At 41.3% G+C, this 22,039-nt stretch overlaps 1 protein-coding gene across 8 annotated transcripts in view; it reads right to left on the reverse strand.

Moving 5' to 3' along the window:
* The window catches only part of ANKHD1 (ankyrin repeat and KH domain containing 1), a 158,700-nt gene that overhangs the window by 130,130 nt on the left and 6,531 nt on the right, over positions 1-22,039 (reverse strand). For all 8 annotated transcript variants that reach the window (XM_053242848.1, XM_053242855.1, XM_053242854.1 and 5 more), the window contains exon 2: positions 4,586-4,739. In XM_053242848.1, the coding sequence (XP_053098823.1) occupies positions 4,586-4,739 (154 nt within the window). The remainder of the gene's footprint in view (positions 1-4,585; positions 4,740-22,039) is intronic.

Consider the following 22,039-nt stretch of genomic DNA (forward strand, 5'->3'; position numbering starts at 1 on the left):
TCCTTCACCTCTTCCCTTAATGAAGGGGTGGGTTGAGTGAATCTCACCCCGGAGAACTTCGGAATAACCTTGAACCCCACGGAAACTATCTTAAGGACCCAACGGTCCGATGTAATGCGGTGCCATGCAGGGGCATGGTGTGACAGCTTGATAAGAGTTTGTTGCTGGCATCAATGATGGAGGTGCAAACCTGGTGGAGTTGGTTGCACACCATGATGTTATTACCCCGATGAAGGAAGTGTTGAGGGGAATTGCGTCAGGAGATGTAAATGCAACAGAGGGCAATAATAAACCTCAAAGACGCTTCTGAGGTTCTGCTTGCTTGGTACATTGTCCATTGTTGTTTTTATTCTTGTCCTAGTAGGGACGTTTGTTGTAAGGGAGGTATTGTTTCCTGAAGTCCCCCATCCTGTCTTCTTGTCTAAAGGTTGGCCTCTGTTTAGAATATGACTTATATCTCAAAGTGTAGGTAGATGAAGAAGAAGAGGCTGAAAAAGTCGCTGACATAAATTCTGATTTCTTTAACTTCTCCATGGCGGAGTTAACTTCCTCACTGAAGAGGCTTTTCCATCGAATGGCAGACCTTCGCTCTTCTCCTTCATATCATTCTGTAACGAGGAAGAGCTAAGCCAGGCATGTCTTCTTATCGACACAGCAGTTGTCAGAGATCTAGACTCAATTTCAGCTAGATGCTTCACCATGCTGAATTGCTGGCGTGTGAGTGCCGAAGATTTAGTCATAGTCTCTTTGAATCGCTTTTTATAATCTTCTGGCAATAAAGTGTCCAAATTCTGTTGAAGCTCTACCCAAAGGCAGTGATTATATTTGGCCATAGAGACTGAGTAGTTTGCTATCTTGATGGACAGGCAGGTCGGGGAGTAAATTTTCGGGTCATCGGCATCAGGCTCAAAATCCAATGAGCCATGGTGATCAGAGGATGACTGTGCAGGTGATGTACGGGTTAGTGTCTGTGTCTCAGTAGAAGTTGTTGTCAGGCTTGGCTTTTGTGATTGAGTTTGTTTCTCTGCAGCGGACCTTTTGGTTTAGGGTCATAGGTAGAGGATACCATCAAGGTGGTGGAGTAAGTGTGAGTTGGCACTGACTTGTTCACTGGAGCAGGTCTATATTGAGAAATGGAGTCGCTGCCGCTGGCCAGAGTGTGGACTGGCTGAACCTATGCAAGATATGAGGTTAATGGGTAATATTATTTAGGCTGGGCCCTTTTCCATGTTCTGTTGTCCTGAAATCATAGGGGAACGCTGGAGAAGATATCCCCATGCCAGCAGAAGCCAAGGTAGCAAAAGCAGCAGATCAGTGAAAAACTGCATGAATGCTATGAAGAGGTGCTTGCTAAGTGGGCAGCAGATAGCGCGTAGCATACCGGAGGCTGAGGCGCAATGCGTTATTCCATAGCAGGAGCAGGTACCACAGTGACTGTCAGGTCTTCCTGCAGGCAGTCCACACTCTGGGACAGAAACCCCTTAAAAGTCGAAGGCGTGCTTGTGCTTGAATCCAGGATGGAGAGCAGAGTTCAGGTTGTCATAGGGTCCAAACTGGTCTGTCTCTATCATCTTCTCCATCTTTGATATCAAAGGTCAGTGTCGGTCAATACTGAGGCATGACTTGCTTCAATGTCTACAGCACTGGAGTATTCAACACTGAGGCAGGAGCTTGTCTTGCACCAGCCAACATCAAAACTGGAGCCTTCGGTATTGACAAAACATATTGTAAATGTAAAAAATAAAATATTGATCTATCGGCTTGTACTTGACGTCGAAGTCTTCGTCGTCGAAAGCTGTTCAATGTCAGGAGGTTCCCTCGAAATCAGCATCTTAGGGTGCTTGGTCTCAATAGTTTGTAGACCCAACAGAGAGCGAATTCGATCCGCTGTCAAGTCAACTATTGTCACTTTCTTCGGTCTAGGTGCCAAAGTGGAGTCTTCCTTAGATGACCTCTTTCCTTTCAACTTCGAATGCCCTGCAAAAGCGCTCCCATATGAAATACTCGGAGGCTTAGGGCTCTTGAAAGTCTTCGAAGTTGAAGAGGATGCCGAGGGCTTCGACTGTTTCGATGGAACAGTCCTTAGTGTTGACATCGATCTTGACATCGATGGGAGGGGCTCTCCCGGTGTTGATGGGCTCAAGACATCATTGTAGATTGCAGCTCAAAGCCTAAGAGCAAGAATTTTTCCCATTTTGAATCATGCTCTACTGTTCTATCTTATGCTAGTCTTGGACAGTAATAAAGATTGATTGATTGCCTCCCTCCAAATCAGAATTTGAACCATGGCTGGAAGCAGGAAAACACAAGCCCAAGGGCAGCCGAAACTATTTGGGCAGCCTATGCAAACTGGTCCAGTATAAGGCAGAGACTTAGCTCTATCTTAGGTATCCCTTCCTCTGTATGACAGTTTACAAAATTGAAAAACTACCATTTAATGCAACTACAACATTAAACTGAGCAAATCTTTGCTATAAAATATTGCATCAACAGTTTCTGATATCCTAGGACTAGGATTCACTTGATAACTTGTTTTCTTTATTGCTGTTTTCAAGCACCATTTTACAACTTCTGCATACCTTCTTCTCTGTAAAGTGTGCCACCAAGTCAGTGTCGACTCCTGGCAACCACAGTGCCCTGTGGTTGTCTTTGATAGAATACAGGAGGGGTTTACCATACTTTTATTTTCACCCTCCCCTTCTACCACCTCCACCATCATGGCACTCACATGCTTTCTCTGCACTCCTCTCAGACCCAAAACTATATCTTCCTTTTTCTGCTCCCTCTAGATCACACCCCATCCAGCAAGTTATCCATTACCTTTTCTTCCCTTGTTCCCTCCAGTCTCTTGCCCTCAAAATCCTAGCTGCCCACTTCTGACACAGCTGATCTCCTCTCCTTCGAAAGTCTTAGCTTCTCCCACGTACACTACTCTGAAAGTTGCCATGACAACAATGGCCTTCCAAGTACCAAATCCTGCCAATTACAAGTCTCAAACACAAGTCAAATGTGAAAGATAAACACATTCATTTTCTCAGTAGTAAAGTCTTTACAAAGCAATGGTGATAAGGAGAATCTACCAACTGCACGTATAGTTTCATGTCAGTAGTTTCATGCATATTATACAGTTAGTGCACAGGCTTAGACAGGATGGCACTATGGGTAAAAGCATATCAAATGTAAAAGTAAACAACTACAGGTGGACCTTGTTATCCACGGTGGTTCCGTACTCTGCTATTACTGCGGAAAACGGAACTGTGGATATTGAGGCATTAAGTCAATGGGGAAGGGGGGGCGCTTAGGTTCCTGGAGGCTGGTAAACTATGGTAAAAATGAGCAAAAACTAGGATGTGGGGGGATGCCAGGTAAAATGGGCTACCATACTCTGCGGGCCTCCAGCAATGCCCCCCAGAATTGCAAATTGTTCCATTATTCTGTGATTCTTCGGGGGGGGGGGGTGTTTTGTTTTTTTAACTAAATGAGCCACAAAATAGCTCCCTTTTACAAAATGACCTCTCAGTTAATTTGCGGCCACCACCCCACAACCCGTGGATACACAAATTTAACCCTTTTTTGGCCACCCACACCCCCACCCCCACATATGCCGAGGTCAGGTGTCAATTATCCATCCGCAGATACGCAAGACTACAGATAACAAATCTGAAAATAACAAGGTGTGCCTGTATATTTTCAGTCTTGGAAAACACAGGCTATGATGCAGCTTGAACTAATTTTCTGCCAAGTCTCCCTAGTAGTTTTTTTTTTTTTTTAGTAACACGTTCAAGAGACTTCTCTATAGATTAATATGTCAGGTATGTACAAGAAAGCCATTATTATTATTTATTAGATTTATATACCGCCCTTCCAAAATGGCTCAGGGCGGTTAGAAAGACTAATCATGAGTTTGGATTAAAAAACCCAGGTTTGTCAGGAGAGATATATGGGGATATCAACACTATGGACTCTGTCTATAGTGTCGCCATCCCATTAACAATGGACTTCAAAGATGTGAAAGAAAATACTAATGGGAAGAGACAAAATATTGTCTCCATGTACAGATGCTATGAACGTCTATCTCACGGAAATATTAGCACTGTGTAAAAAAGCACTACAGTCACACAACTTTGCACAATGCGCAAAGTTGTGGTACCAGAGGATATAGGCCATTTAACAAAGAACAAGTTTAAAACAATATTGGAATTACACTGATTTTACAGAGGTGCTGAAAAAATATTAGAAAAATCATCCCTTCCCCATAGCACCAGCATAGCATTTGTCTGGATGTCAGCCAGTATTTTCTTGATGCCCCTAAACTCATCTCCACTATGAATTAAACCACTATTCCTGCAACTCAAGGATCAGATAAATGTGTTGGACTATACAGCAAAATTGGTGTATCGAGCAAACCTCATTGTGGCGTCTTACATTAGAACAACATTTTAAAATTCATTCTAGAAATATCATTTTCCAAGTTTCAGCTTTCAGGTTCTTGAAGGTGCATATCAACATGGGAATTATTCTTCTATGTGAAATGATTAGCTCTCCCCAAAAGGTAACCAACTACAAAAAGCAAAAAGGAAACTACCTGCTGCTTCCAGCAAGGCTTCTAGTCTTGCTTGTGTTTCTGGATCCACTGTTCTTAGGTCTGCTCCTTCAGCAGCACTTGACAAAAATATCTCTGATGTTGTTTTAAGCACCGGGTTATCCAGATCTTCTTGGTCCAAAATGAACGACTCAACCTGTTTGAAGAAACAGACATTAGGCATTGCTTCTGATTAATTTTAACAATATATTACAAGCCAGAGCAAAGACAGAGGTTTAGGCTAAGGTACACTGGATGGCCATTACATTAATGCGGGAGCATATACGATCATTTGGCAACCCATGGAATTTTTGTGATGAAAGCAAACCACTTATGTAATTATCTTCAGAATAAATCTAAAAAGAATTATGTTTTTAAAAAGAAACATGTTGGCAGTCTGAGAATCTGATCTGTTTTTTATCATCCCTCCAAGTAGAAATAATTAATTTTTTACAGGGTGGATAAAAATCAATGATTTTTTTAAAAAATCAAAAAAATTGGATTTTTTTAAATAAAATGCTTTTTGAGGAAAATATATTACCACCCAAAGGTTATTCCATCATGAAATAAAGATTAGTTTTTTAATTATGTAGAATAAGGCTGTATATGTTTAATTTTTTTGGTAAATAAATTCCATTAATCCATTCACAATGTCATGCTCTTCCAGAGGTTTTTGTAAGATTATTGGGCAGTTTCTCTGCCTACAAGATATTATCACAGATGCTTGATTTACTTTTGCAGTTCTCAAAACTGAATTTGACTCAGCAGAGATCACATGCCTCTCCTTCACAGCAAAAATGTTATGACATGAACAGAGTTGAGAAAAAGACCTTAATCCTATTGTTCTACAAACCTATGAATACAGAATCAACCCCTTCAGTGCTAAGTTTCAAGAAGTTCAGTGAAATAGAATAGAAACAATATTTTTCTGATTGTTTGGAGTGGAATAGATCTGCACAAGAAGAAAGTGAAACTAAGTGTGAGGAGGGAGGGGCAAGCAGACAAGCAGTACAAAATGAAAGTGAAACTTTCTGAGCACAATACTGCATAGCCACAGACAGACAAGTCTTTGGATCTTTTTGTGTGTATGACCTGAGGTTTATCACATTCTTTCCTTGGAGGAAAAAACCTATAATGGCAGCAGGCCGTAAAAGAGACACAGTTTGGCAATATTTTAATGAAGTTCCTTTACCTATCGGTAAGGCAGGCATGCGTGCAAAATGCAAACACTGCAACAAAGAAATGCAAGGCCTGGTGGCCCGAATGAGGCAACATCATGAGAAGTGCTGTGATGAAGATGACCAAAGAAACACATTTGAACAGGCAGGATCTTCAGGTTGGTAAAGATTTTTATTGAATCATATAATATTTCTAAAGACTGCCTTGAACTGTCATGTTTGAGCAAAATTATATTTCTTATTATTACTGCATGTTACTGTCTTTTGGTACAGTTATGAAGAAAAGCAAATATTCCTTTTGGGGCAGTGCTGTGTACAATAAGCAGAAATTGTATAAACAATAAAATAACAGCATTGACTTTTTTGTTTAGGGGAATTCATGGATTCTGGAAACTATCCACCTTCAAGATCACCATCCTCCTGTTCTACAGTTTCAGAGTTATCCATCCAGGATAGTGCTTCATTAGCATCATCATCAGACACCCACAGCCACATATCACTATCACCTAAAAGAAAGAAAAAATCCTTCCCTCCTGGAACCACCATAGATAAGTTTGTGATAAAAACTAGCAGATTAGAAAAAGAGTTAATTGATGAAAAAATGGCCCAGTTTGTTTATGCAACGAACTCTTCTTTCCGTCTGACTGAGAACCCACATTTCATTAATATGGTTCAGTCACTGAGACCAGGATACAGTCCACCCAGCAGAGCAGATGTTGCAGGGAAACTGCTGGATAAAGTGTATGACAGAGAAATGGAGCAATGTGCAACAGCTCTGGAGGGTAAAATTGTTAACCTAAGTATTGATGGGTGGAGTAATGTCCACAATGATCCTATTGTATGTGCTTGTATAACAACAGAAGAAGGGAAAGTCTTCCTTGCACAAACAATTGATACGTCAGGACATGCACACACAGCAGAATACTTACAAGAAGTGGCAGTAAAAGCTATAACAACATGTGAACAAAAATTCAAATGTCTAGTACGCAGTTTGGTCACAGACAATGCTGCAAATGTATCCAAGATGAGAAGAAATTTAGAAGAGCAGGAAGGGAATACAAAGCTAATAACATATGGTTGCAGTGCTCATTTGCTGCACCTCTTAGCCAAAGACTTAAGTGTTCCAGAAATAAAGACTAACGATGTTGAAATTGCTAAATACTTCCGTAACAATCACTTTGCTGCAGCAGCTCTGAAAAGGATGGGTGGAACCAAGCTAACGCTCCCACAAGATGTTAGATGGAACTCTGTGGTGGACTGTTTTGAGCAGTATATCAAGAACTGGCCTATTCTGATGACAGTTTGTGAACAAAATCGAGATAAAATAGATGGCACTGTCACGGCCAAAATCCTCAACATTGGGCTTAAGAGAAATGTTGAACATATGCTGAGCATCCTGAAACCCATCTCTGAATCTTTAAACAAAATACAGAAAAATAGCTGTTTTATTGCTGATGCTGTTGAAATTTGGAAGGAACTGAGTGAACACTTAAAAACAGAACTACACATGGACAGAATTAAATTACAAGCATTAAAAAAACGAATGGGACAAGTACTGTCTCCAGCTCATTTTTTGGCAAATATTGTCAATATCCAGTACCAGGGTCAAAACTTAAGTGCTGAGGAAGAGGAGTTAGCTATGACATGGGTATCCAGCAATCATCCATCTGTAATGCCAACTATAATAAACTTCAAAGCTAAGGGGGAACCATTCAAGAAATATATGTTTGCTGAAGATATTTTAAAGAAAGTCACACCAGTGAACTGGTGGAAGTCACTTAAGCACTTGGATTTAGAGACTGTTCAAGTAATGATTTCACTTTTAACAGCAGTAGCTTCTTCTGCAGGCGTTGAAAGAATATTCTCTTCCTTTGGACTCATTCATTCTAAATTGAGAAATCGTTTGGGACCCGATAAAGCAGGAAAGCTTGTTTTTCTTTTCCAGATTATGAACAAAGAAGAAGATGAAGATGACGAGTGAGCTACAGAGGACAGTATTTAAGTTTTTCATGTGTAGGCTGGGCTGACAGTCTAAGTTTCTTAAAATATATATATTTTGTTTAGCCAAATTAGTTAAACATGGATGTTTGTTTAAGCAAATAACATATGCTGTAATGTTATTGTTTCAGTTGAATAAATCTATTTAAATTGTTATTATTAAGGTAATGATTATTTTTCTCCTTCCTAAGTACAACAGAAAAGTTGTCCAAATATGAATGATTAACCTATTAAACTGGGGATAAAAAAACTAATATGAAAAGTTGTTATTCTAAAAATCTTCATCTACTTGCATATTAAAGTTATACCAGCAAGAATTAGTCTTTATGTAGAAAACTATGATTTAAATCAAGCCTTACTGACTAGTGATTTAAATCGTGATTTAAATCGTGAATTAAATCAGTTTGATTTAAATCAAATCCACCCTGATTTTTTAGTTATTTTATAATGTAAAAGCAATATTCATATCTGTTAAACCAACAGACAATGTAATTAACCACAGTTAGGCAGTGATTTAACTCCTTTTATAACATAAAAATGTAATTTAACATTGTCGGGGGGGGGAGTTGATTGTTGCGGAAACCAGCTGAACCCCAGCTGATCATGACATTTCCCTAGTTAAGGGTTTGAGATTTTTTTTTTTACGTGTACAAGTTTGTTTTAGTATAGTTTTCAGTTTGTATTTTATTGTATGTTTCAGATCCTCAGAGCCACTTAAATATTGTTGAGACTGTTCATTGATTAACAATGCAATTCAATTTAGTTTATTATGATCAAAGGTCAGCACACAGATCAAACCCAGATACAAGAGTCCCCAGAAGCACACATCAATAACAATGCATGCATATGCGTGCGTGTGTATACACACACAGAGACATATACAATTAAGAAGTATTACATACAATATAAAATGGAATAAGCTAAAATAAAAACAAAACGCATTAAGAGTGAATTAACCATCTCCAACACATCGCATGCGGTCTTAATCAAAACTGTACAGAATTTGGCTACCATATGAGAGACATCGGTATACATATCAGAAATAAGTTTATATAAAACTCATCTGAATTATTTGGATATCTAAAAACAAGAAGGGCAATAAGTCTAAGACGCAGATCAAAATAAAATGAGTAATACAAAAGCACGTGACCTACTGTTTCAACATCGTCATTCCCACATGGACACAATCTCTCCAAAAAAGGAACTCTCCTAAATCTACCCTCTAATACCACAGAGGGCAACACATCCATCCGGGCTAGTGTCAGGGCTCTTCTGTGGGTTGGATATGTCAGATTATACAGATAACTGGCTGGTTTTTGCAAGGACTTAACTGCTGCAAACCACCTGTAGCTTGTTGCCTGACCTAAATCTATTCCATATCGATAATACGCTGCTTAAGGATCACTCTGGCATTATCATAGCCCAGGGGGAATAGAAATTCTATTGACAGCCCATATACTTTTAATTTTTCAGTGATTAGGAGGGTACAATCAGAGGGATGTTCATCCTTAAAGATTAAGGGAGCTAAGCCAGAAGCGGGGGGGGGGGATCAATTTTAGCCAGAAGTTGAAAATATAAATCCAGGCAGAGGACTCCATGTTTAACAAACCAGCTTCCAATCGCAGCTTGACATTTGACACACAACAGGGGGTTGAAAAAATAGCCCTGAGAAATTTGGGCTGGATCCTTTTAAGTGGAATTAACAATGCAAGATGTTTCCCACCCTGAAGTTCATGGAGCTAAAGTAGCAAGATACGACAATAACCACTCACTTTGTATCATCTGTCAGAGACAAATGAGACATTGGTGGGGAAGCCTGTTGCTATATCCTATCAAAAATGACTGAATTTTATCAGGGAGTGTGCTCAGTATGGAGAGAAAAGTTTTCCTGAGATTAGCAGGCACCTCAGTGATGTCACATGGCAAGATCTTCAAGCAAAAGGATGTTCGTAGCATAGAAAATATTATCAAGAGACTGTTCATACCAAAATGTGTGCCAGAGAACAATATGAAAAAAGATAAAATTGAATACTGAGGAAGACCCAATACCATCAAGCAGTACCTTCACTTGATCTCGATCATCACCTTAAAAAAGGAAATTGTGTTTCTTTTGTCAGAATGGACTGGGTTACAAGAACCCTTTTGCATTTAGTTGCTACAGAAAATGCTGGTCAGTCACTTAAATATGTAGTTGAAAGAAGTGGGAATGGAAAACTGCTTGTCAAGCGTTATACATCCATTGATCCTCAAGATGCACATGCTGTTGACATTAAATACCACAAACAGTACTAGGCAACTCATGTAACAAATGTCAATCGCTCAGCACTCAACCCACAAAAACAAAGCAAGGCGAATGAGGTGAAATTCAATTCAAAATTGAATTCCTTAGTCTGCCTGAGAACACATTGTTGGATGGAAATATAGTCACCACGGCTCATCTTCAAGAGACATACACAGGGATCCTTATGGCAAATAATGTGGACAGCTATCCCAGCTGCCAAAAAAACAACTTATACCAAGTGTAGAATTCCATAAACCAAAACAAGTGAATGAATCAGTATGTGTTTCTATCAAAATTTTAAGAGATACTACAATTCAATTAGCAGAAGAGAACAACACTGATGGAAACAACATGAAATTACTCTATGATGCTGCTAAGATTCTACAAGAACTTACTACAAAGCAGAGAGATAGGTATTTTCTGATTAACTTACAGAAGTTATGAATCGGAATGTTCCAAGTGAATTGTATAGCTTCTTCCTTTGGGTTCTCAAGAGAATAAACACAAGCCTATTTACAGGAAAAAAGACTGTGAAGTCAACCAGCATGCCATGAGTTTAGCTCAGACTACTGTTTCTGTCCCAAGACCGGGTCCAAAACAAGAAATCACAGACTCTAAGGGCCACCCATCAAATGCCTCAACAACTGGGAATTGCAATAGCAGTTCACCAAGCTTCTCTGAGCAAGAAGCTTGTCAACATGTGCATCAGTTTGGTTTGTATGCGGACTATAACAGGATTTTAAGACTTGAGGCACAGATAGCTACAACTGTTGTAGAAAGAATGCTAGTCGATGGCATCTATCTGTCTCCTGATGTAGTTGAAGGAAGATTCATATTCTTTGCAATAGACAAGATTGATTTCGCTGAAGAGATGCCCGATGGTAAACGAACCCTTCATGGAACAGCAATGGCTATATATCAGAGATGTGAGGCTGAAGATGAGGCACCAATAACTGCTTTGCCTGGCTTACATGCTATCAGTGGTGCAGACAATACTGGAGGTTTTGCAGGGAAAGGTAAACTAAGTTTCTGGAAAGCTTTCAAAAATGCAAATGATCATATTATAAGTGCACTTGCAAGCCTGGGGAAGGATTTACTCCCCAGTGATGGTACGTTTACTGCCCTTGAGGAATGTATATGTATGGTTTACTTGCCTCGTACACAGATGACACAGGTTGTTAGGTTAAGGTGGTTGCAATCTCAATCTGATAGCCTTCCAACTTATAAGAGATGTATTCTACCACGCAATACAATGAGCACACCATCAAGCAATCATTTGGAATAATGATACGATTGTGAAGCATATAATCTCATCACCTGAAAAATATGGTTGGAAAATGGAAGGGGATGTCTGGATACCCATAAGGACCGATCAAACTCCCAGCTCCAAAGGCTATACTTCAGTTGGTAAGGTGTGGATGCACTACCTTCAGATGACAGGGAAGAAGATGCAGATGTCATAAAGCAGGGTTGATCTGCTGCGACATGTGTTCCTGTGCATCTCAAAAAACACAGAACCGAGAGGATGCTTGTGAAAACATGATGGAGAATGAAGATCCAGAGGATGAGGAGCAAGAGGAAGAAGATGACGAGTATCTCTAGGAAGAACCAAATTAATATACATAATAATGTGATGCATCAAAGTGCAAAAAAAATATTAATTATGAACATTTTTCATATGCTGAGCCACCTAATAGTACAGCAGGGAAGTAACTTGCCTAGAGAGCAAGAGGTTGCTGGTTTGAATTCCCGCTGGTATGTTTCCCCAGACTATGGGAAACACCTATATCAGGCAGCAGTGATGCTGAGAGGCATTATCTCATACTGTGTGGGAGATGGCAATGGTAAACCCCTCCCGTATTCTACCAAAGAAAAACACATGGCTCTGTGGTCACCAGGAGTTGACATCAACTCAAAGGCACAACTTTACCTTTAATATTAATTAGGTGTAAGGTAGTTCATTTTTGTCAAAAAACTTATGCAAAACTTGTAGTAAAAGTCACTTATGCAAAATGTTGTCATCTATCATTTAATCATTCATTAACAACTTTCACAGATCAGCACAACAGTCAGAGCAGAGTCGCAGACTGTCAACAAGTTTTTTCTTCTTCTTTAAGGTTATTTGAAGAGAACTGTGTAGGTGGTTTGCTTTCATCACAAAAATCCCACAGCATTGTACATGCTCCCGTACTAAATAGAGTCATTTGCTTTGACAAATGTTGCTAGAGTATGAGATTTCGAACCCATTAATTACATTTACAGAAAGCAGTGTTATTTTATATCAGCAATATACCAGACACATATTAGACCATCTGTAACCCTGCTGATCTTGTCAACAACTAGTGTTTCCTGGATATGGCTGCCTCATGAACAAACCTCACACAAACTGACTATAAACAAGGGAATGAGCTTTTAACTACAATCTATTTATCACCAGCTCCAAGTTGTTAATTTCCCAGGGAGAGTTTGCAAACATAGTATATTTTCACATTTGAGGTTTCCATTCAATGTTTGTTTTATTTATTTATTTATTAAAACTTTTATACCGCCCTTTCAAAAGGCTCAGGGCGGTTTACATTAAAACAATACTGAGAAATAAGTGTGTTTAAAATCTATTTTTCAAACTAGCAACCAAGAATTACTAGTTTCCAGAAGATTAGTTTCACTTTCAAAGTTTCAACAGTTTCTCCTCTCTGCATATTAGCCTGGACAGGTACAAGGCCTTAGCAGTTAAAACACAGTGGCTAAATGTATCAAAATGAGAGGCCCAATCCAGGACTGATTCTTTAAGAGAGAATGGGTGCATGAGGTTAGAAACTTGAGGCGACAAAACTGCTTCCATTTCTACTGTGATTAGGGATGGGAAGGAACAGATGTACCTTTCCAGGATAGAAGACTTTGGAAAATCTTCTTTGGAGATGACATTTTAGGTTTCTCACCCTTGTAAAGGGTCCCAGATGTAAGGATAGTCACATTGGTTTCAGTGTGTTTAGCATTATAGTTTCTGTTTAAATGATTGGCAAGAACATCTAACTGGGGGTAGCTGAAAACTTCCTATTTTTAGAAAGCTGGTTGAGGAAAATATAGTTGAGATTAGATTTATAAATAAATGCTATGCTACTGTAGTACAAGAAATCTCTCCATTTAGTGATCAGTTGCATATGCCCTCTTTCCTGCACAAATTCACTTGATAAGTTCTACTGATTTCTCTGCTTCTGAGTCAGTGTGATTAAAGATCTAAAGGTAACCCATTTAAGTTGGATGGAATATATACAGAGGAACTTGCCCATCAATATGCATATAAAGATGACATGCTTCCTACTAGTATGTTTAGTATATGTCTTCCTACTATTGTTGTGAGCCACCCAAGCAGTAGTGTGCTGGAGGGGCAGGGAATACAGCCAGTCATTATTTGTGGTTGCCAACAATTCCTTCTCCTACCTCAGCTCCTTTCCTGGCACACAGTCAAAGATCTTAGGAGAGAAGCGGTTTTTCTGTCATTTGCACTGGGATATGGAGATAGTAAGAGAGCCCTCCTAATGCTCAGAAAGGATTCCTGTTTCCTGTAAAGGATCCAGCAGTCAAGAAATATGCCACAGACTAGCCCTTGGTAGAACTGCAATGAGGGCCTTGGAAAGGATATTTAGATGTCGTGTCTATACCTACAAGGGTTAGAATCATTCGGACAAGGGTTTTTTCTGTGACACTATGGATGTGAAAGCTGGACTTTGAAGAAGCAGGACAGAAAAAGTACTGACACTTTTGAACTTTGGTGTTGAAGAAGACTTTGAGGACACAATGGACAGCCAGGAAAACAAACAAATGGATCATAGAACAAATCAATCCAGAATTTTCACTCAAGGCACAAATGACCAGGCTCAAACTATCATACTTTGAACATGTTAGGCGAAAACCCAGCTCCCTGGAGAAGTCCATAATGCAGGGGAAAGTTGACAGAAAGAAGAAGAGGACAACCAGCAGCAAGGTGGATGGACTCGATTATGAGAGCAGTGAATGCACCACTAAGAGACCTAAAAGGCCAAGCTGAAGACAGATCATCCTGGAGAGCATCTATCTATGTGATCACCAAGAGTCGACACTGACTTGACGGCATTTAATCAATCAAAGAGAGCCCTCTCCTACTGCTCAGAAAGGATTCCTGTTTCTGACCTTCTCAAAAATGAAAATGGAAATGAGACCTCTGGTGAGATCTGTGTGGTGCTGTGTTTCCTACTCAAAGGGCTGGGGCACTCACCACTGGTGAGCAGGCAAGTGGACTTGTAGATGCCGGGTCCTATACTTCCCCCCCCCCAGCACTTGGGGGGGGGGGAAGATGACAAAAGTAACACCAGCAACAGCCACTGGAAAAGACACTATCATGGGATGACTAAGGACAGTTGCTCTCCCATTGCTAAACATAAGCAAGTCATTGTTAATCAAAGGAGCTTCCTCTGATGGAATACTGCTCCACCAGCGTCTGGATAATACACAATGTAATTAATAAAAAGAATTAGCATCCTTATGCAACTGCTTTTTAGACTGGGATAGTAGCAGCACTGGGGGAGGAACTCTACCACTATGTCCCCTGCTAACTGAGCAAAGAGGCGCCTTTTTAAAGTGGTGAATCTATTTAACAGGAGGAGAGCAACTGGTCCTATCCATCTCTTTGAAGAGTAAAATGAAACTATGGGGAGGTTGCCCATCCCTCCCCCTTCAGCTCCAAGCTGGAGGTAGCCATTTTGACATTCCACACCAAAATAAGCTCCATTCTTTCCCTTTGCCAGGAGATGAAGACTGGTGATGGACATTTTGATGATGGGTGACAGGTGCTCCAAGTACCTTAGCTACTCAGCCTCAAAATATTTCCACCCAGGTTTGGAGCTGGAGGGAGAAGATTAACCCTATAGTTATTGTTGCCATGGGCTTCCGAGACCCAGCTCAACTGCAAGGCATCATGCACCCATATCTTTTTTCAGATTTGAAGTTGGGGAAGAGAGCAAGGGATTGTCCCTTACCATGAAATCAAAGACAAACTCAATCTTATGCATATCTATGTAGAATTAAGTCCCACTGTTTTCAGTGGGACTTACTCCTAAGTTAACATTGCATATAATTATAGTTGCAAAAGATACAAGTTTCAGCTTGGCAAGCAAAACCAGCCAAATTCTGCGAGTCCCTAAAGAAAAAGAAAAAAGGAGTGTTCTGATCGGTGTGTGTGTCTTTACAGTCTTGAAGCAGCCTTAAAACTGGGGGTATGGGAGGGAGAAAGGAATTTGAACAGTGGTCAGTAGAAGTGTGTAAATAATGCATTTGGTGTTCTGTTCAAACTCAGAACAGGATGCTGAACAGCTGGAACGTTCTGACTGAAACACCAGGACGCTCCGGTGTTTCAAAGGAACAGGACCATTCTATCCAAATGTTCCAGTTTTTGTTTTTTAAAAAACTTTATATAGTCATGGTGGCACTGATGGGGGGGACGTAATGAGAGGTTACTTTAACATTAAATTAAACCAAACTCTTACCAGTGGCAGTTGTAGTAGCAGTACTGCCAGTTTTTGTGTGATGTGCAGCAAGGGCATCACACATACACACGTGGACAAATTTGTTGGTATCCTTACAGCTCATTGAAAAAATGTTTTATGCCTCCTGAATAGTAATTAAATGAAAATCAATTGTCCCATGTATACCTGCATGCCTTTGATATGTCATTGAGTAAAGCAAAGCAAGTGTGGAAAGAGATAAAATATTGCTTATTCTGCAAAGAGATTCTAAAGTGGCCTGGACACATTTCTTGGTACCCCTAGAAAAGATAATAAATAATTGGATTAGAGTGATTTTTCAAATTAGCTGTTTTCTTTAATTAGTATCACATATGTCTCCAATCATGCAATCAGTCATTCAGCCTAGTGAAATGGAGAAAAGTAGTCACTCTGCTGTTTGGTATCATCGTGTGTCCCACAATGAACATGGACCAGAGAAAGCAAAGGAGAGAGTTGTCTGAGGAGATCAGGAAGAAAATGATAGACAAGCATGTTAAAGGCAAAGGCTATGAGACCATCTCCAAGCAGTTTGATGTTCCTGTGACAACAGTTGCAAATATTATTAAGAAGTTCAAGGTCCACAGAACTCTAGCCAACCTCCCTGGACGCAGTCGCAAGAGGAAAATCAACCCCAGAATGAGCAGAAGGATAGTGAGAATGGTAGACAAGAAGCCAACGACAACTTCCAAAGAGATACAAGCTGAACTCCAAGGTCAAGATCCATCAGTGTCTGATTGCACCCTCCGTCGCTTTTTGAGTGACAGTGGGCTCAATGGAAGAAGACTCAGAAGGACCCTACTGTTGAAAGAAAAACAAAAAAGCCAGACTAGAATTTGCCAAAATGCATATTGACAAGCCACAATGCTTCTGGGAGAATGTTCTTTGGACAGATGAGACAAGACTAGAGCTTTTTGGCAAGTCACATCAGCTCTATGTCCAGACACGAAAAAATGAAGCTTTCAAAGAAAAGAACACCATACCTACTGTGAAACATGGAGGAGGCTCGGCTATGTTTTGGGGCTGCTTTGCTGTGTCTGGCACGGGGTGCCTTGAGTCTGTGCAGGGAACAATGAAATCTCAAGACTATCAAGACATTCTGGAGCGAAACATACTGCCCAGTATCAGAAAGCTCTGTCTCAGTCGCAAACCATGGATCCTCCAGCAGGATAATGATCCAAAACACACAGCTAGAAGCACCCAAGAATGGCTAAGAACAAAACATTGGACTATTCTGAAGTGGCCCACTGATTGAAATCCTATCAAACATCTATGGAAAGAACTGAAACATGCAGTCTGGAGAAGGCACCCTTCAAACCTGACACTGCTGGAGCATTCTGCTCAAGAAGAGTGGGCCAAACTGCCTGTTGACAGGTGAAGAAGTCGAGAGCTACAGGAATCGCTTCTTTGCAGTGATTGCCTCTAAAGGTTGTGTAACAAAATATTAGGTTAAGGGTCCCATCATTTTTGTCCATGCCATTTTCATTTGTGTTATTATTTGAAATATCATGTTGCATCAAAATGTTGGCTTTGTTAAATGCGGAATAAACAATGAGGGTGCCAATTACCTTTGTCAGTTTCAAAGTATTTCAGAGACAACTGTGGGTTCTTCTTTTTTCATGGAGGGGTACCAACACATTAGTCCACCTGCGTACATCCTGTGGGAGGGAACTCCATAGAGTGGGGGCTGTGACCAAGACTGTCTGCTTACATATCCTCATGAACTGAACTTCCACTGACAGTAGTATGTGCAGGACTCTAGCATATCTTATAGGGCAGGTAGATGTGTGTATCATAAAGCAGCCCTTACGGTATCCTAAACCTAAGTCTCCTAGGGCTTTAAAGGTAATCACCACCACCAGTATTCCCTCTAAGGCAGGCACATGTCCTTGTGCTCACACAATTTTTGATGTCCACTCAGTTAAGTTTAGATGCCGCTCAGGTTGAATCAGTAAGGTCCCACTCTGAATGCACGTGCACACACACTGCCTTGATACTGCCGGCCAGAAGAAATCTCATTCTCACTCAGAAAAAAATTAGCGAGAACACTGACCACCACCTTGAATTGCACCTGACAACAAACTAGTAACCACTTCAGTGGCTACTGAATTACAAGTGTAACAAGATGATAATGTCTGACCCCAGTCAGGACCCTACAGCCACATTCTAGATGAGCTGCAGTTTCTGAAAGCCCCTCATAGAACTCAGATGAGAAATGACAAGGATATGGGACACCACAAGCAGATCTGACTGATCCCTAGGAAGAGATGTGGCTGGCACTCAAGCTGAAGCTGAGCAAAAGCTCCCTGAGCCACTACTGCCACTTGGTCATTTAGAAGCAACACTACGTCAGGGAGAGCACTCAAACTGTAAAAATGATCTTAAGAGAAGCACAATCATATCCACAACAATGTACTGTTAGTTGATCAATACATTACCCAAAACGGAGAATCTGTCTTGCCTGGATTTAAATTCAGCTTGTTAAGCCTTATCGAGTCCATCACTAATTTCAAGCATTGATTCAGGACATTCAGAGCATCTTCAGACAAGGATGGTACTAACACAGATAGGCATCTGTGTGTTGGTGACAATGAACCGCAAACCAGTGTTCCCTTTAAGGCGTGTGCACATGCTTGCACTCACAAGTTTTTTCATGTCCACTCAGTTAATTTTAGATCCCGCTCAGGTTGAATCAATAGCCACCTAATGGTGACGCAGGGAAGCAACCTGCCTAGAGAGCAGGAGGCTGTTGGTTCAAATCCCTGCTGGTGTGTTTCCCAGAATATGGGAAACTCCTATATGGGAAGCAGCGATATAGGAAGGTGTTAAAAGGAATCATCTCATACTGTGTGAGAGAAGGCACTGGTAAACCACTCCTGTATTCTACCAAGAAAGCCAAATGGCTCTGTAGTGACCAGGAGTCGACACCAACTCAACAGCACAACCTTTCCAAGAAGGCCCTACTCAATGCATGCGCGCGCACTGCCTTGATATTGCCACCCAGAACAAAATTCATTGCACACACTGATGAAAAAAAGTTAGAGAGAAAACTACCCCAAACCCACTGATAACCTCTCCCAGAATGCAGCTATTAGTTAATCAGCATGGGAGACAAAACAGAACTGTGGAATACCACAGACAGGAATCCCCCACCACCATCTTCAGGAACTTACCTACCAAAAAGAACTGGAGACACTAAGCCAGTTACTCCCAGTCCCATCCCAGCAAGGCAGTCCAGATGGATACCATGTTCAATCGTATTGAAAGCTGCAGGAATGTCCAATGTCCAACACTTGACGCTTCCCCTCCCTAATTCCTGGCATGGTCATCCACTAGAGCGGCTAAGGCTGCTTCCATCCTGAAACCAGGACAGAAACTGGGCTGAAATGTGCCTAGGTTATCTGTATCATCCAGAAGGATCACTACCACACACCCTAGCACCTTGCCTAAGAAATGGTAAATTGGAGCTTGGTTGCGTCAATTGCAAAACAGGGCATCTCACAGTTCAAAATAGCAACATCCAAGACTTTACTTGGGCACAATATAATTTTGGTCATATCTTATTGTTTGAATTGGCTATGTATGTTTGGGTTTTTGTAAGCTGCTCTGAACGACAACATTAAGCATTAAAGATGAACTAGTGGGGCCAGGTGCAGAGCATCTATGCCTCTAAGCCAGCAGGCGCCCCCACCCCACCAGCATGCCTGGCTTTCTGACTGGCTGGTCGGCCAGCCAACCAGCCATCCCCCCTTGCCCCCTGGGCCAGCTGACCGGCCCGCTTCCTCTGCCTCCCACCGCCTCCTCTCGGAGGACAGGCCAGGGCCCACCACCTCCTCACTTCAGCAGCCGGCCGGGTGGGCCAGGGCCAGGCCGTCCCGTGGCTGCCTCCTCCTGGCAGCCAGGCCAGGGCCCACCGCCGCTGCCGCTTTGTCCCCACTCTGGCAGCTGGGCAGGCCAGGGCCAGGCCGTCCCACTGCCACCTCCTCCCGGCGGTCAAGCCCTCTGCCGCCACCTTCTCCAGTCGACTGATGGTCGAGCCAGGGCCCACCGCCGCCTTTATTTTTCTTCAACGATAGCAGCAGCTTCCTCAGAAATTCTCGCGAGTGGTGCCGCCACTCTCACAAGAGGTTGCCCCGCATCCCCATGAAACAAGACAGCCTGTCTTAGAGGATCAATTAGATAGATAAATTAAAAATGCACTCCAAGTTATCAATATTATACAACAGAAGCAAAGGAGGGCTGCTATGCAAACATCAAGTATTTTATACTCCCAAACAGCAAGGGTTCTCAACAGGGAACCTTAGTGATACTTGAAGGGCTTCCAGGGAGTACTCTGAACCCTCTGGCCTCCCCATGCTACAGTCACACTATGTGTTCCCTATCTGAGGATTACTGGCTTGAACCTGACTACCCCTGATTGGCTGGAATGTGCTGAAGCTCAGTATACCGCTCCCCTCGCCAACAGGCTTCAGAAAATTAGCACTGAGTACTCCTGCTAAAATGAATAGGATAAGTAAACTTGTCCCACTATTTTCAGCAAGACTGCTTATGAGTTAACTTAGTGTGGATGTGAGCTAGTGACTGTAGCCTGTCTCCCTAACTGTAACACTTACATTTGTCTTGTTACAGTTAAGGGATGGGTCACTGGCTTACATTCTGATTAAGTCATGCAAAAGCAGTCTTACTGAAAATGATGGGACAAATTTACTTGTCCTATTAATTTCAAAGAGAGTACTGTGTGCATGTACGCACATATGTACACACACACACACCTACCCCTCTCCCTCTGATACCTGAGCTGAAGATTTGCAACAGAAAGGGTACACTTGTTTCAAACATTTGAAACACCTGCCATACAGCATTAGTTGAGCAGCAGACATTCAGACTGAATACTGCAAGTGGGGAAGGCTTCCCTCATGTATGTACAAGGAGAGGCAATTCTTGGCAATCTCATCTTCACATGTAGTTACCTATGTCTCCCAAAACTATGCCCTGAGGGTTGGGGGACCCTCAGATATTTTCAGGAGGCACAGGCAGCTAGAAGGAGAGAGAAGGGAGAGATTGCCAAAAATCACTTCTCCTCTTCATGTGTAAGGTGAAGCATTCAACTCATAATCTGGATGTCATTCAGTACTGTATTATGGTTTCTGGTGTGAAAATCAGATAACTCATCTTGCTATGCATTAGGACAAGTGTTCTCTCTAAGGTGTACATACATTTTTTTAAATGTCTGCTCAGTTAATTTTAGGTACTGCTCAGGTCGAATCAGGAAGGCCCCATTCTGTATGCACATGCGCACACACTGCCTCGATACTGCCACCCAGAACAAAAGTCATTCCACACACAGATGAAAAAAATGAGAGAATACTGATCAGGACATCTCTCATTTAATAACGTGCATATGAATTTTAGAGAGACTAAACAAAAAAATGTTACAAAATCAATTATGGCAGTGAGACAGATCTTTTATGTGAGTGCAGCCATAAAATGCCACTGAAGAGCTAATTTCCCAGGTTACACTTTACCTTCAGAACAAACATCTGGACAGCATCCAGAGCTCTGGTGCAGCATGCATGGTCGACAAACTCTTTCTGTTCAGCCCAAACTACAGGAGGACCTCCTACACTGTGTGAGAAAGTGTTCTACTCTCAGAACCACCCCTTTGTACGAGCACAACTCTCCTTCCATTCATGGAAGGCACTTCTGCAAATGGTGCACCTCTGCATAATAGGGCTGGATGCTTTTCACTGCTGACAGTTAAGGCCAGCCAAGATATTATCTCAGCCATTGACAACTGTTGCAGGTATAACATTTAAATGACACTAAGGTGCGGGGGGGGGGGGGGGGCAGGAGGAGTGTTGTACTACAGAAGGAGCATGTTGGGCTCCTTCGCTTAATTACAATTAAACAATCCAGAGTATTATTAAATAAAACATAATACAGAGTATTATTAAATAAAACAATCCAGAGTATTAAAACTGCAAAAGCAATTTTCTGAGCAATCTTTCCTTGAGTTTTATCCCCAGGACAGGATTCAGCATCAGAAACTGACTCGATTTAACCCATTTTAATAAAGAGCTGTATCTATCTAAACATGTTTGTACAGTCTAATTGTGTGTAGAATTTTGTTCATCAGAAGATGTTCATCAGAAGATCACCAACTCTCTGATCAGGTAGAAATGTTACTGATGGAGAAACAGAGTTGTTATCAAATTTCCACATATGTATATTAGCCCTTATTACTTAGAGATTATGAAAGCTATTAAGTTATGAATATTCTTCACTGAAATTTTATTCAGTAAATACTCTGCACTCTGAGATATTGGATATTACTATGAAATCTGCTACTGGAAGCTAAAATTATTCTAGACAGGAACACAGGAAGCTGCATTATACTGAGTCAGACCATTGGTCCGTCTAACTCAGTATTTGTCTACACAGACTGGCAGCAGCTTCTCCAAGG

This window comes from Hemicordylus capensis, chromosome 4 (assembly GCF_027244095.1).
Source record: "Hemicordylus capensis ecotype Gifberg chromosome 4, rHemCap1.1.pri, whole genome shotgun sequence".
Lineage (NCBI taxonomy): Eukaryota > Metazoa > Chordata > Lepidosauria > Squamata > Cordylidae > Hemicordylus > Hemicordylus capensis.